This window comes from Felis catus, chromosome D2, assembly GCF_018350175.1.
Source record: "Felis catus isolate Fca126 chromosome D2, F.catus_Fca126_mat1.0, whole genome shotgun sequence".
In the NCBI taxonomy this organism is placed as follows: domain Eukaryota; kingdom Metazoa; phylum Chordata; class Mammalia; order Carnivora; family Felidae; genus Felis; species Felis catus.
This window is the reverse complement of record NC_058378.1, coordinates 32,087,994-32,102,500: the sequence shown is the minus strand read 5'-3', so window position 1 is coordinate 32,102,500 and position 14,507 is coordinate 32,087,994. Positions and strand designations below refer to the sequence as shown.

At 56.4% G+C, this 14,507-nt stretch overlaps 1 protein-coding gene across 1 annotated transcript in view; it reads right to left on the bottom strand.

Annotated features, from left to right (window-relative positions):
• Nucleotides 1–11,199, bottom strand: part of SLC29A3 (solute carrier family 29 member 3) — a 44,243-nt gene extending 33,044 nt beyond the window's left edge. The window contains exons 1-2 of the mRNA XM_023240528.2: nucleotides 11,067–11,199; nucleotides 7,754–8,052 (exon numbers count right to left, since the gene is read on the bottom strand). Of these exons, the coding sequence (XP_023096296.1) occupies nucleotides 7,754–8,052; nucleotide 11,067 (300 nt within the window). The 5' untranslated portion in view covers nucleotides 11,068–11,199. The remainder of the gene's footprint in view (nucleotides 1–7,753; nucleotides 8,053–11,066) is intronic.
• Nucleotides 11,200–14,507: the final 3,308 nt, after the last annotated feature.

Below are 14,507 nucleotides of genomic sequence, written 5' to 3'. Positions count from 1 at the left end.
CCCTCCGCTCATGGACCTTGCTCACCGTGCGTCCTCCTCTTCCTCAGCACCGGCCTTCCCCTCTCTCCTGGGCCACTTGCATGAGCACACAAAGTGGCTGCTCTTTCTCCTGAGTTAAAAATAAAACCAGGGGCGCCTGGGTGGCGCAGTCGGTTGAGCATCCGACTTCAGCCAGGTCACGATCTCGCGGTCCGGGAGTTCGAGCCCCGCGTCGGGCTCTGGGCTGATGGCTCGGAGCCTGGAGCCTGTTTCCGATTCTGTGTCTCCCTCTCTCTCTCTCTGCCCCTCCCCCGTTCATGCTCTGTCTCTCTCTGTCCCAAAAATAAATAAACGTTGAAAAAAAAAATTAAAAAAAAAAAAATAAAACCAAACCAGGAAATCCATACCCTCCTTGACCACACTTTCCTGGAACTCCTGCCTCACTCCTCTAGAATGAGAGCTTTGGTTTTTTGTTTTGTTTTGTTTTTTAATGTTTATTTTGTTTTCCAGACAGAGACAGAGCATGAGCGGGGGAGGGGCAGAGAGAGGCACAGAATCCGAAGCAGGCTCCAGGCTCCCAGCTGTCAGCACAGAGCCCGGCTCCGGGCTCGAACTCATCAACCGCGAGATCATGACCTGGGCCGAAGTCGGCCACTCAACCGACTGAGCCACCCAGGCGCCCCTAGAATGAGAGCTTTGAAAGCAAAACTCCGAGAGACAATTCTCCACGTTTGCTGCCTCCAGTGTTCCTCTTGTGTCCTCTGGCTCACAGCCTGGGGTCCAGATTCTGTCCCTCCCCCTCGGCACTGCTCCCCAAGGCCGCAGAGGGTCCCACGCGAGGTTAAATCCAAAGGCAGCTCTCCGTCCTCAGCCTAGGTGGCTTGTAGCCACTTACTTATAAGATCATCACTGACAATCACTGGCTCCTCTTTGCCAACTCTGACCAGAGATTGTTCTCGAGTGGATGCTACTGTCCCTGTCACAGACACAAGTCCTGCCCAGTGAAATGTGCACTGTGGTCAAAAGCCGTCTGAAAGCACTTGCAAACGCTGGTAGGGAGGACAGGGTTAGGACCATGGACGGCATGGGTTCCGGCAGCCCAGCTGGAGTCCCAGTTGTCACTTAGTTCGTGCTTAGTGAGCACAGACTCCCTTGGTTTTTTGAGCCTTGGTTTCCTGCTCTGTAAAATGGGTATAATCCCTATCCCTTGGGGCTGTAGGAAGGACCAAAAGGGACAATGAAAATAAAGCCTCTGGCACACAGCAGGGTGTTTAACAAATGCTGCGAAATTACTGAACGAACCAGGACCCTCAGCACAGTGGCTGGGCTCCTGGGGAGCGCTTCCCTCTGGGTGGTATCTCGAACACTGTGTAGATGCTGCCGGGGTCTGTGTGCACAGGGGGCCCAAAGCCGGCAGCCGAGGGGAGCTCTGATGACCTGTCCGGGAGCAAGTTCTTCCAGAGAACTCTCATCATGTAGCCTGGTGGGTGCTCTGGTGGGGACAGAGAACAGCTCCTCCTTACCGCCCCCCCCCCATGGTAACGGTTCACTGGGGTCATGTGGCTGTATATTGGTCTCACCTGGAGAACTTAACAATGCTCGTGCCCAGGCCCCTCCTTCGATTACACCAGAATTGGATGGGTGGTTGGGGCAGGCAGGTAGGCTTTAAAAGCTCGCCACGGGATTCTAGTCTATTCCACCAGGGTAGATGGAGAGACCAGAGAGCACGCTGGTTAGCAGCACAGGCCCTGCTCACCTCTGGACTGCTCCAGAACCCAGTTCTATCACTCGCTAGCAGATGACCATGGGCCAGGGAGCCTCAGTTACTCCGTTAGGAAACTGGGGAGCACAGTCCCTCACTCACCAGGTTATCCCACAGATAAAGATAGTTGGTCCAAAGGCGGATAGGCATGGGCTTCATAGCAGGGGTTTTATAAAGTCAGCAGGTCTTTGCCAAGACCCCTCTGATAACTGTCCTCCAGTTTACTCTCCTCCAAACCAGTTACCCTGGTTCCTTTAACCCCACCTCTCTGGATTGAGATGTCTGTCCTTATTCGTAGGAATAGCTTCCAAGTCACGCTCTGCTGCTTTGGGGGGGGGGGGGTGTCCTGAGGGGCTGGGCCAGGGTGAGGGTGCTATAAATGAGGGGATGTCCTAGACCCCCAACTGCTGAACTAGACCAACCTGTGTCCCTTCCCTACGTCAGGGTCTTGCTTCATGTCCGTGGCAACGCCCGTGAAAGGACTACTTTCGTGGTGGCCACTGTGACTCCCGGATCTTCTTCTGGTCCTTGTAGACCCAGGCCATCCCTATCTTGGATTGGGGTGATGGGGCTCCCCTCCCCAACCATACAAAAAGTAACGCAACAAATTTTTATTGTTGCTACGACGTGCTGGGCACCGTGCCGGCCGAGGGCACCGGGATGTATGGTAAGAGAGCTGCATTCACCGTCCCCAACGAGCTCACAGCTCAGTGGGGGAGGCGTGCCCATCTGTGAAGCGGGCACTCTCATCATGGATCATGACAGCCCTGCCTCGTGGAGGTGCTGCAGGGTTAAATGAGTTGAGGCCGGCAAACGTGCTGAGCAGTGCCCTGCCCCCCCCCCCCAGACACTCAACATAGTGAGTCATGGGGTAAGCACCTGATGGGGGTACACTGGGCTACTGGGGCTCCCTCCAGTTACGGGTTGGATGGGGCAGCAGCAGATTGCCAGGCTGGGGACCCAGCCCTTCTGACATCAAGGCAGACTGTAGGTTGCCCCCCCCCCCCCCCCCCCCCGCCAATGACCTGGCTGTGTCCTGCAGTCCCCTCGGAGAGGAGCCCTGGACAGGCCGAGGCACATAAGAAGAGTGTGTGAGGAGGCGGCCACGCAGGGCTCGTGGCAGGGAACGACCAGGAGAAGGTGCAGTCCCCCTCCTCTTGGGGACAGGAAGAGGGGCGTGTCTGGCTTACCCTCCCTGGCCCAGGGGCAGCCCAGACAGGCTTGCAGGAGAGGCCAGTGGAGGGCTAGGAATGCCCCGCAGGATCAGGGATGGCTTACAAACCCCAGAGCCAGGAGGGCGGGGGTGGGGAAGGGATCGGGGATGCCGACAGCTTGGAAGGTGGGTCCAGAATCCAGGGGCTGGATTCTGCTGAGGCACCTGTTCTCCCAGGGTGGAAAAGGAGGCCGGACCAAGGGCAGGCTCTCCATCTGGTGGAGTCAGGGTGCGGGGTGGTCCTGTCTCCGGGAGAGTCCCCTCTACGCCACTCTCTGAGCCTGACCAAGTTTGCAATCATGTGTTCATCTCAATTCTCCGTGACATTCTCTACAGCCCTTCCTCGCTATGTGATTTGAGGCAGGTTACTGAACCTCTCTGGGCCTGGCTTTTGTCTGAAGAAACAGAATTAACGAGAGGCGAGTTGAACACCCCTGCTAGCTCAGGGGGCCCAGAGTCGGGCTCAGAAGACAGAAGACAGAAGACGGTGGCCACCGTGGTGCCCTGCGGCACAACCTTTTCAGAGAAATTCTTCCTTGTTTATGCTGTAATTTTCTGGGCTCTGGGCTCTGGGCCCAAAGGCCTGTGGTGGGTTTTATTCAAAGTTCTTATTCCGGGGACTAGAGACAAGGGGGCGGGTGAGCAGGACGCTTTCTAAATCATCCCCCAAACTGTTCTAGGCAGAAGGGAATGAGCCTGGGACGGGAGGTGACCTTGAAAGTGACATAAACCGGAGGGGAGGGGCTCTGTGCAAACAACCGACTAAGCCCAACTCCCCATCCAATGGTATCCATCCCTGGGAAATATTAAAAGGAAAGTACAGAAAAAAACCCAACACCCAGACCCACAGCTTATGGAGTTGCAGGTGGCGGCTGGAGACAGACCCATCTGACTCTCCCCCTCCTTGGCCCAAAGTGGCCCTCAGGTGCCAGAGCCGGCCAGCCCCTTCTTGCAGGGAAATCGGGAAGAGAGCGGGAAAGAACTGGGGAGGTGGGTGGCAGGAACGAGGAATTAGGCAAAGAAAAACGGCCTGCGAGATGCAGAGACGCCCCAGCATGCTCGCTTCCCAAACCCGGCCCATGAATCGAGGGGTGACAGGTCTCTCATCTGTGATGCCAAGAGCCAGGAGCTCCGGGCAGCCGCAGATACTACATCTGCACCTGCCAACGCTTGGAAAGAGGCAATAAAGCATCGTAGCAGGGCCTGGAATGCTAAGTGCCTGCAGCTGGGAAGGGACCGCCTTACAGCGAGAGCGGTTCGCGGCACAAGTCCACTGCGCGAGGCCCCTCTCCCAGACACCGGCCTGTGCTTCCTCTCCTGCCCCGGGCAGCCTGCTCCCGGGGCCGGGGGTGGGGGGAAGGGGGGGGGTGCTGGACAGAACAGGTGCACGCTCCGTCTAGCCCTGGGGGCTGCCATGGCCGGGTGCTGGCCCAGACAGACGGGGATCTTCTGGACGAAGCCCAAGTGGGCTGGGTAATTTACCGAGGCTGGCAGAAACCGGGATGCTTGAGTCACTGGTCCATAAAAGCGGATCATAAAGCACCCCAGCCAAGCCAGACGTCTGGAAATACACCAGGGCCACACGCAGCTTAGAAGTGTGGGCCCCAGCCCCCGAGTGATAATAACGATAATAATGTTTATACAGCAACTTAGAGGGGTAGCTTCTCCGAGCCTGTGCTCAGGGCTTTGTACGCGTCCTAATTTACTTAATCCTCGTAAGGACCCTAAGAAGGTGGTCATAGTAGCATCCTCCTGTCACATACCAGGGAGATGAGGCAGCACGGGGGCCAGAGAGCCAGGCACAAACAAAGGCAGGGTGTGAACCCCTACAGTCTGCTTCCAGAAGCCAGGCCCCAGGCAGTGTTTCCCAAACTCTACTGCGCCCCTCAGGAACCCGGGGGGCTTGTTAGCGTGCAGCTCCTGACTCAGCTGGTCTGGGGCAGGGGCCTGCCTCACTGACAAGCTTCCAGGTGATGCCCGATCCGGGGACCACACCTTGAGTAGGAGGCTCTAAACTACTAGACTAAAATGATGGAAAGAGCCTAAATGTCCATCAACTGACGAATGGATAAAGCAAGTGTGGTTTAGATACACAATGGAATACGACGTGGCAACGAGAAAGAATGAAATAGGGCCTTTTGTGGCAACGTGGAAGGAACCGGAAGGTGTTACGCTAAGTGAAATAAGTCATACAGAGAAAGACAGAGAGCATATGTTTTCACTCCCTTGTGGATCCTGAGAAACTGAATGGAAGACCATGGGGGAGGGGAAGGGGGGAAAAAAAGGTACAGAGAAGGAGGGAGGCAAACCATAAGAGACTCTTAAAGACTGAGAACAAACTGAGGGTTTATGGGGGGGTGGGAGGGGGGGTGATGGGCACGGAGGAGGGCACCTGCTGGGATGAGCACTGGGTGTTGTATGGAAACCAATCTGACAATAAATTTCATAAAAAAATAAAAAATAAATAAAAATAAACTACTAGACTACTTTCCCATGACATCCCTTCAGCTGTGGAAATGGGTCTACACCACACTGCTCTGGCTCTGGGGGTGTCCACAAATTCCTCAGTCAATAGGAACAGGCATTGGCAGGGGGTCAGAATCAAGGGGCTGGGGCCAGGGGAGAGGGCGTGAAGTCTTAAAATAACCCTGTCCATTCCCCACCTCAGCCTAATTTGATCAGAATCTCTGGGGTGGGGCTCAGACTGGGATTTTTTTTTTTAATTTTTTTAATCTTTGCTTATTTTTGAGAGAGAGACAGCACGTGAGCAGGGGAAGAGCAGAGAGAGAGGGAGACACAGAATCCGAAGCGGGCTCCGGGCTCCGCACTGTCAGCACAGAGCCCGACGCGGGGCTCGAACTCATGGACCGTGAGATCATGACCTGAGCTGAAGTCGGACGCTCAACCGACTGAGCCGCCCAGGCGCCGCAGACTGGGAATTTTTTTAAAACTCCCTGGGTGATTCCAACGTGGAGCCACGTAGAGTCCCTGAGACAGGCAACAGGGCTGCTCCAGTCAATGAGTCAGATTTATCCCTACAAGACTGGGGAAAGTTCTTCAGGGTTAGGTCAGGGATTTCAAAAGTGCTTTCAGAAAAGGGGGTGGTGAGCCACTGCCTGGGCCAGTTGAGGGGTATGGCTCCGGTCTGCTAGCGTTCCCTCTTCTTGTCTCCTGGAGGAGAGAGGCAACTGGCAACCCCCAATCTAGCAGGCTTTCAGAGATGCCCCACCTTCCCCACCCGTGAGCTTTCAGGAGTGAGCAGACACCAGCCTAGATCGGCTGTGGGCACCGAGGCTCCAGATAAAGATTAACCAAACCTCTGAGTCCTCTTCTCCACTAGGCCTTGACCTTGGCCCAGCCCAGTCCTAGCAAGAATCCTGCTAAGTCAATTTCTCGAGAAGACCCCACCCTTGATATCTGATCGCCCTGGATATAGGAGCAAGCTCCACATCCCCCACCCCTGGTGGACAGGCCCTTGGCCTGCCTTTAGCAAGAATCCCCCTGCCCTTGAGGGCTCTTCATACTAATTTTTCATCCACTGAGCCCTCACCCTCCTCCTTGGCTATAAATCCCCACACGTCCTTGTAGTATCTAGAGTTGAGCGCGACCTCTCTCCCTTAGTGGAGCCTTCCTTACCGTTTTAACAAGTGGCAGAATAATTTCTTCAACACTGCCCCTGCCCGAGGGAAAAGTCATACCACACAGTGAAGGGCCCCGATGGTGGGAGGGGGCGTGGTGCCACTGCCGACTAAACACAATGTCCACTCCTCACCTTGGCATTCAAGGCCTGAGCAAGGACTTCGGGGCCCGGGCAATGACCTCAAGCCTCGTTTTTCTCTTAGGTGCACCCCACATCGAGTAACGCTCGGTGCTTTACTGCCCCTCACACACCAGAACTTTCCCCCATCCTGCCTCTGCTCAGGTTTTTTTCTCCCACCTGAAAGTTCCTCTCCCTTCTTATCCACCTGCTCTGAGTCACAGCCATCTCTCCCCTGGTGACAAGGACTTATCCTCTAGTCTTCGTTTCCCCCCATCGCCTTTAACCGTACCACCTCTCAGCTTATCCGGGCACACGGTTCTCTGGGATAATGACAACATTTAAAGGCTACATTTCCCAGCCTCCTTTGCAGCGCAGGTGCTCATGTGACTCAGTTCTGACCAATGCAATGTAAGCAGAAGCAATGAGTGTGACTTCCAGGAATGTGCTTATGCCTCTCTTCCTCCTCTTGCTGTAATGGCTGGAGCTCCGACAGCCATCTTGGACTGTGAGGTGATCCTTAATATGGAAGCTATACCTGACAGAGCAACAAAATTTCTGACCCCACGGAACATCATACCCGCGTTGGGCTGGCCCCTCCAGACTTGAACACGAGAGAAAAATTACCTTCCAGCTTGTTTTAGCACTGCTTTTTTGGAACTTTCTGTGACAGCTGACCTTAATGCTATTAGAGCCACCTTTTCCAATCCCCGGAGTCACGAACTCTGGATTCTTGGGTTCACCCTGTGACACTGCACAGAATCACCGTTCGTGTCTTCCGCCCGAGTGAAACAGTAAGCAGTCTGAGGGCTGCCATCGTGTCTTATCTATTTCCATTTTCCCCACCACATGAAGCATGAGGCCTCACACACAACGCAAAGCATGTCTCGGGATTAAAGCCTTTCTACTGTACTCCACACAACTCCCTGGCTTGCATCCATATTCTCAGCATCCTGGAAACCCAAGCAAAGCTGCCCTTCGCCCCGACCAGGCTGTTTGCTCCCACCGCCCCCACCCGCTCCCGGGATGAACACTTCCTTACCAAGATGTCCGAACCCGTGGCTTCCTCCCCTGCGGTTGGGCTGGAGCAGTTGCGGAGTTTGAATAGCCAGTACTCCTTGGCAGTGACAAAGAAGTTCCATGGCAGTAGGCCACCAATGCCCAAGCTGAAGAAGATGATGTAGGTACCGTTGAAGCGGTCCTTGGGCCTCTGCAGGCCGGGCAGCGGGCGGTCTAGCAGCTTCTCAAGGAGTGCTTCCTGGTCAGCTCGGAGATTGCTGCCTGCAGGTCTGTAGGTGGCGTTTGCACTGTGGTGAAAGTCATCCTCTGAGATCATGGCCACTATTGGAGGAGAGGGAAACGGAGACAGGGCAGGTGATCAGAAGCTTAGCCTGGGCACAGCTAGGGACGCACCTGTCCTACAAGCTGACCACGCCCCCACCCTGGGTCACCAAAGCACGGTTAGAGAGCTTCACGTTTAAAGGATCAGGGAGAAAGACAAGATATCGGAACGGTAAGCGACCAAAGGATCACCCCCCCGCCCCCCGCCCCCGACTCCCACGCAGGCCAACACAGGTAGCAAATAAGCCAGAAAGCAGGGCTGGGCTGCGTGGGGAGGAGAATATATACACATACGTATGTACGTCCTCTGGAAGGACACACAAGAAATTTCAAAGAGTGGCTACGTCTGAGGCGGGAGGCTGGGGGCGATGGGGAGGGAGGGATCTTCACTCCCTACTCTTGTGTGCCTTTGGAATTTCGAACGACATGAATGTATTATGTGTTCAGAAATAAAACCATAAATAGAAGCAAAGACATTCAAAGTAAATAGCATTAAAAAAACAACCACCACCAAAAATCCATGGTGTCTAAGAGATCTAACAGTCCACTCGCTCATTTAATTTGTGGGAGCTAGAGGTCCGAAGAGTGGAAGGTCACACACCAGGTCCACGGCCAAGGCTGGGTTGGCAGTTCCTGCCCCGGCCCCCACCTCTGTCCCTCACATCCCACCGGGAGACGGCCACTCCCAATCTGCGATAGCACCTAAGACGAACCGAAATTTCTGCTAGGAACCATCGCCGACATGACCTTGGGCAAGTGGCCATGCTTCGGAGCCTCGATTTCCCCGTCTGCAAACCGAGGGAGGCCTTCTTATGATGGTTATACAACCGCAGCTGGCTGTCAGTGCCTGGACCGTGGGAGCAGCTCTTACACAAACGTCAGCGTCTTCCCCGCCACCGTGGGCTTGTCACCTGGCTGGCTGGCTGCTGGATCCGGCTGAAAAGTCGTATGCCCGCTTCTATGCTCTATATAGCACCTAGGACATGGCAGCAGCTTGATAAATGGCAGTACTTCCAAAGAGCTGACGATGGGACACTGTAGTGTCTCCCGTAGCAGCTCCCCTCCCCCTCCGTCACCCAATACATCAAGAAATCAACGCAGCGCAGCTCGCCTCCCATTAAGAGGCTGAGCCTTAAGTCACAGCATCAAGCCAGGCCAAGTAGAGCCTTTCTTCCCTGGGGACAGGGGAACACCCCGTCCCGCAGGCACAGAGCCTTCTCTGCTATTTCAGGAGGGCCACACAACATTCCTTGGAAGTCAGGACAGGAATTACTGCCTCCTTTTTTCAGGGGCGGAGAACGAGGCCTTGATTTGTCCCACATTCGAGCAGTAAGAATCGCCAAGAGTTAACACGCAACCCGGTACTCACGCAATGCCGACCAAAGGCCCGAACTTGAGCCTGACAACAGCCCAGCGTGATAGGCACTACGCTGAGACTCATTTCCCAGAGGAAGAGAGAGTCTCGGAAAGGTTCCGTCATGTGCCCGAGGTCACACAGCCCCCCAAATGGCAAGAGAGAGGTCGCACAGCCAAGCAGACTGAGGCCCGGGCGGGAGAGGAGGCTGGCTGGCAGTGTGAACCCACGTCTGCTGGCTCCAAGTCCAGATCTCCTTCTAGAAGGCCTCACGGCCAGGGAGCTGTGAGCAGAGGCAAAGAGGGTGCAGGGCACCCTCAGCAATGTTTGCTGAATGAATGGATTTTGCGTGGCCAGGATATTCTCTCTTTCCGGGGTAGCTTGTACCCCGGAGCGGCAGGCAAGAGGTGGCCACATACCTAAGCCTCCAAGGCAGCAGCTCTATTTTCAACTCCCCTGGTTGAGCAGAGCCCTTCCTAGCCTTGATCCACAGGGAGCCCAGCACTAACACACTAACCAGGGTGGGCACACAGGCATGTGCAGACACACACAAATTTCTATATTAGTGTGGAAAAATGTAAAAATGATGACCCTTGTAGGACAACAGACATAAGGGCAAGTGGTTCCTTCCAGATGCTCCAGCTACAGGGGCGGGTGCGGGGGCCAACGGTGGGGTCACTCCAGCCCACTCTCATCTCCAGGCATTTATTTGTCCGGGACCATTCAGCCTTGACTGAGCTTCTGAAGAAGGAGCCAGAAATTTTCTCCGACCTGGGTCACAGGCCAGGGCATTGGAGTGAGCAAAGTCTTATTACGGTTCATAAAAGCTAGCTGCTGGCTTTTGGATTAAAAAGAAAGAAAAAGAAACCGAAGGAAGAGCCGTGGTATCGTCAGCACGGGCGGGCTGTGGCCTGGCGTGTGCCCCTCAGGCACCTGCAGGAGCCGGCCGGGGTTGGCCCTGCTCCCTTCCTGGGGGATGTGGGGGTAGGGGCAGCGCCTGCACCAAGAAGCAGAAGTGGGTGGTGCCTGGGGCCGCTGCAGGCCACCATCTGGAAGTGGCTGCCGGTTCCGACCCGGTTTCTGACTGTGGCTAAGTCAATCTCCCCTTCGGGCCTCGATTTCCCCGCCTGAGAAACGGGGGCAGGGGAGCTGGTGCTAACCGATGGGAAAACATTGCTGGGGAACACAGGGCGCCGCCCAGAGGCCGTGGCAGAATGGGCTTTGGGGTTGTGGACACCTCCAGCCTCAGACTCCCCAGTTGGAACTGAGCGTCAGCCACCTTCTGGATACTTTGGGCTGATGTGTCCATACCCGGGCCCCCCAGGTGGTGAGGTCCGGTCTCAGGAAATCCACGAGGAGGAGAAAGAGGAGGGCAGAGAATGGGGCGCGGCGAGAGAAAGAGGATAGCGACCCGGAAAGGGGGAAATTGAGGGCGAGGGGAGCAAGAAGGAAGAGAAGGGACGATGGGGTGGGAGACAGCGACAGGCGCCCAAGAGGAGGGGCCGGGGCTGGGACGGAGGCCCTGAGGTCTCTCCCGTGGAGCAGTCCCCGGGAGGGCTCGTGCGGGGAGGCCGCCGAAGCGCGAGCCCCAGGGGACCGCCGGGAGCCTGAAGAGCTGGTCGGATGCCAGGCCCGCGCCCGACCTCCGGCCCGCACTTACTGTCGCCGCCGCGCCGCCGCCGCCGCTGCCTCCCCGGCCGCCGCGGCCACTGCGACTGGGGGCTCGGCGGGGCCGCAGGCCGAGCTCCGCCTCCCGGCCCCGCCCCGGCCCGCTGACGCCGGCGCTTCCCGGTTTGCAAACCCTCTTCTCCCTTTGTCCTGGGCCGGCCCCCGCGCGCCGGCGCCGGGCTGCGGCTACGCGCCCATTGCACGGGCGGACAAAGCGAGGCGCCGGCCGCCGGGTGCACCGCCGGTGCTGGCCCCGGAGCTCGCGGGGGCCCTGCGCGCTCCTTCCCCGCCCCCCCCCCCCGCGAGAGCCGGACCCGGGGACCCGATCGTCTCCAAAGCCTGCACCCCGGGACCCAGAAGAGCTCCACCTTGCCCCCAGACTCCCGCAGAGGGCGCCCCCTCTAACTGCAGCGCCTCACTCCTCCCTGATCCCTCTGCTGGCCCAGCCACCCAGCTTTTGCGCATGGTGTCCGGCCTTCTGTATGCCAGGCCAGCGCCATGGCGCTTTGCCTTGTCACCGCCTTCCGGAGACTCCTTGTCTGGCTGAGGCAGAGGGGTGGCTGGGCTGGAGGGCACACGGTGCTCAGGATCGTCTGCCAGGCCCTCCCACCAGCCCCCAGACATTTGTGTCTGAGTGACAGGCCGAGGGGGCCACCTTTACCAGACGTACCCTCTCTCTCTGCCACGCCCCTTACCTCCACTGTGTCCTAACCCCTCACATGCCTGAGGGGGAAACCAAGATGCAGCCGCGGTTCTAAAGCCCCTGCGGGCCTGTGATGGATGCCCCCCAAGGCACAGGGTGAGCTCAGTGCTAGGTGCCCTTGGGGCAAGGTGAGACTCAGAACACCGTGCTTCCCTTCATTCAATAGGCCTACTGCGTGCCAGGCCCTGCAATGGGGACCTGTGATATCGTGATATAAGAAAAGAAAGCCACAGGTCCCAGATGGCCATTTAGACTGAGTTCCCAAACCGGAGCTTAATCCCCAAACTCAGCGCAGTTTCAATCTCCCCTCCAGAAAGGTGGCCTTAACTGGTCAGTCAGGAAATACTTCTTTCCGTCAGCCCCAATGAATCTGTCACCGAGGGTCCTCCCCATTCCCCTCCCTCAAAGAAACGTAAGGTAATCCGCATGATAAGGCTCTTGCTTTTCCCCTGGCAAACAACCTTCTCTGAGACAATCTTTATTTATTTACTTTGTTTTGCTAATAACGTTCTCACCCCCACCCTCCGTCTATAAAAACCTTCCATTATGTACAACTTTCCTGAGTGCCTCTCTCCTTGCTAGATGGATTGCTTCCCGGCCCCATGGATCATTTAATAAAGCCAATTAGATTCTCAAATTTACTTGGTTGAATTTTGTTATTTAACATAGGTCTGTCCCAGTTCCCGACGTGAGAGCTTCCGAAATTCTTGGAATTTCCTGGGTAATACGGGTGAGAGGAGCGGTTTTTGTTTATAACAAGCCCCTTTCAGTCACACCAGGGTTTATGCTAATCAAGTGACTCCTACTGGGCCCCAAGATAGCTTCGGGATGGGGGCTGGTTGTGCCGAAGGAAGCAAGTGTGAAATCAAGAGGTTGGGACTTTGAACACCACGCCCCACCTCTGCAGAGAAGAGGGGCTGGAGATTGACTTAACCACAATGGCCGATGAGTTAATTAATCATGCCGGTATGCCTCCATAGAAACCCCTCAGTGACAGAGTTCGGAGAGCTTCTGGGTTGGCAAACACATCTACTTGCTGGAAGGGTTGTGCACCCTAACTCCATGGGGACAGAAGCTCCTTCATTTGGGACCTGGGACCCTGTTCATCTGCATCCTTTACGATAAGCCAGTGATAGTGTTTTCTTGAGTTCCGTAAGCCATTCTAGCAAATTCCGGAAACTGAAGGGATGGGTGTCATAGGAACCCCTGACTTTGTAGCCAACAGCCAAGTCAGACAGAAGCTTGGGTGCCCTGGGCACCCCATGCTTGCGACTCGTGTCTCAAGTGGGGACAGTCTTCCGGGACTGATGCCAGCTCCAGGTAGTTAGTGTCAGAACTGAAGTGAATTGCAGGACACCCCACGGTGTCTGGAGAGTTGGAGAATCGGTTTGTTGGTGGGGAACCGCCCCCCGCCCCCGCCCCCCACATTGGGTGTCAGAAGTATCGAGGGCAAGAATCGTGCAGAGGCCCAAAGGTACAAAGGGCTGGGCTCTCCTGTTGGAGGAGCTCCCACCCTCCGCAGGGGAGACAGGCCAGGGAGCGCAGAGGACACTGGGAGCCCTGCAGGGACGTGCCTGGTGCAGCGGGGTCAGCGGCGGGCCGGTGACCGGAGTCAGCAAGGACTGGGCACCCGTCCACGTTCGCTGAAGCCTTGCATCCTCGTGAGCCCAATTTCACAGGGTGCAGGTCCAAGGTTGCAAGGTTAAGTAGCTGGCCCGAGGTCACAGGACGGTGGGGCCTGTGTTTGCCCCCCAGGTGTGTCTGACTCTAAAGTTGGCACCTGTTTGCGGGTCCATCATGTGCCTTTCCCAAGGGTCTGGAGGCAGGTGGGGTGGGAGGTGGGATGGAGGGAGAAGGGTGGATCGGGTGGGCTGGTGTCGGGGTAGTGAAAGGATTGGCCCAAGGCAGAACAAAGGAGATAGAAATTTACAGAATACACTGCAAGGGAACAAAGGAGGGCCTGTCGGTCTGGAGGCAGTGGTGGGGGAGGAGCTGTAGTTAGGGGGAGAGAGTGAGGAGGTGTGGGAATGTATGGAATTTTCCTTCTTTGGTACAAGCCCCCTTGGGTTCTCTAAGGAGCCTGTTTGGGTGGTCACCGTGGGCCCTTTTACCTTGCCCAAGCCGGTTGCCTAAAAGTAGCCTCTACAAAGGGTTTCTCAGAAGAGGGGACCTTGGAACTGAATCTATAGGACGCTTGTGGCCCATTGAGGAGAGCAGGGAGGACCTTCCAGAAGGAGCAGAAGGCTGAACAAAGGCAGAGGGCAGAGCAGCAACATGTCCATGGAGGGAGGGCTGTGAGGCCGTGAGAGAGGCTGGGCCCGGGCTGGGATGGTCACAAAAGCCAGAATGGACATTTGCACATCGCCCTGCAGGCCACAGCCTTCCATAAGGGTTTGCAGACGAGGAGAACGGGTCCCGGGGGGGAGGGGGGTTAGAGGGGTGACCATGGTGATCAAAGTCAGGGCAACGGACTGGAGGCTGGGGCCACTTGGCTTCAATATCCGACAGATTTGTCCAGCCTAAGAAATCAGATCCACATTTGGGAAGTTTTAATTTAGCATCTTATCCCTTCTAGGCCTTGAACCGTCCTGGCTCCCAGCCCCGCCTCCGCCACCCAAGTCTATACAGTCGGTAACACCCTGCCCCGGACACCTGGACCCTACCTCCAATCTGGAGATGGGGTGGGCAGGAGGAGGGAGGTGCAGGGGGCTCCAGGACACTCTTTTGGAG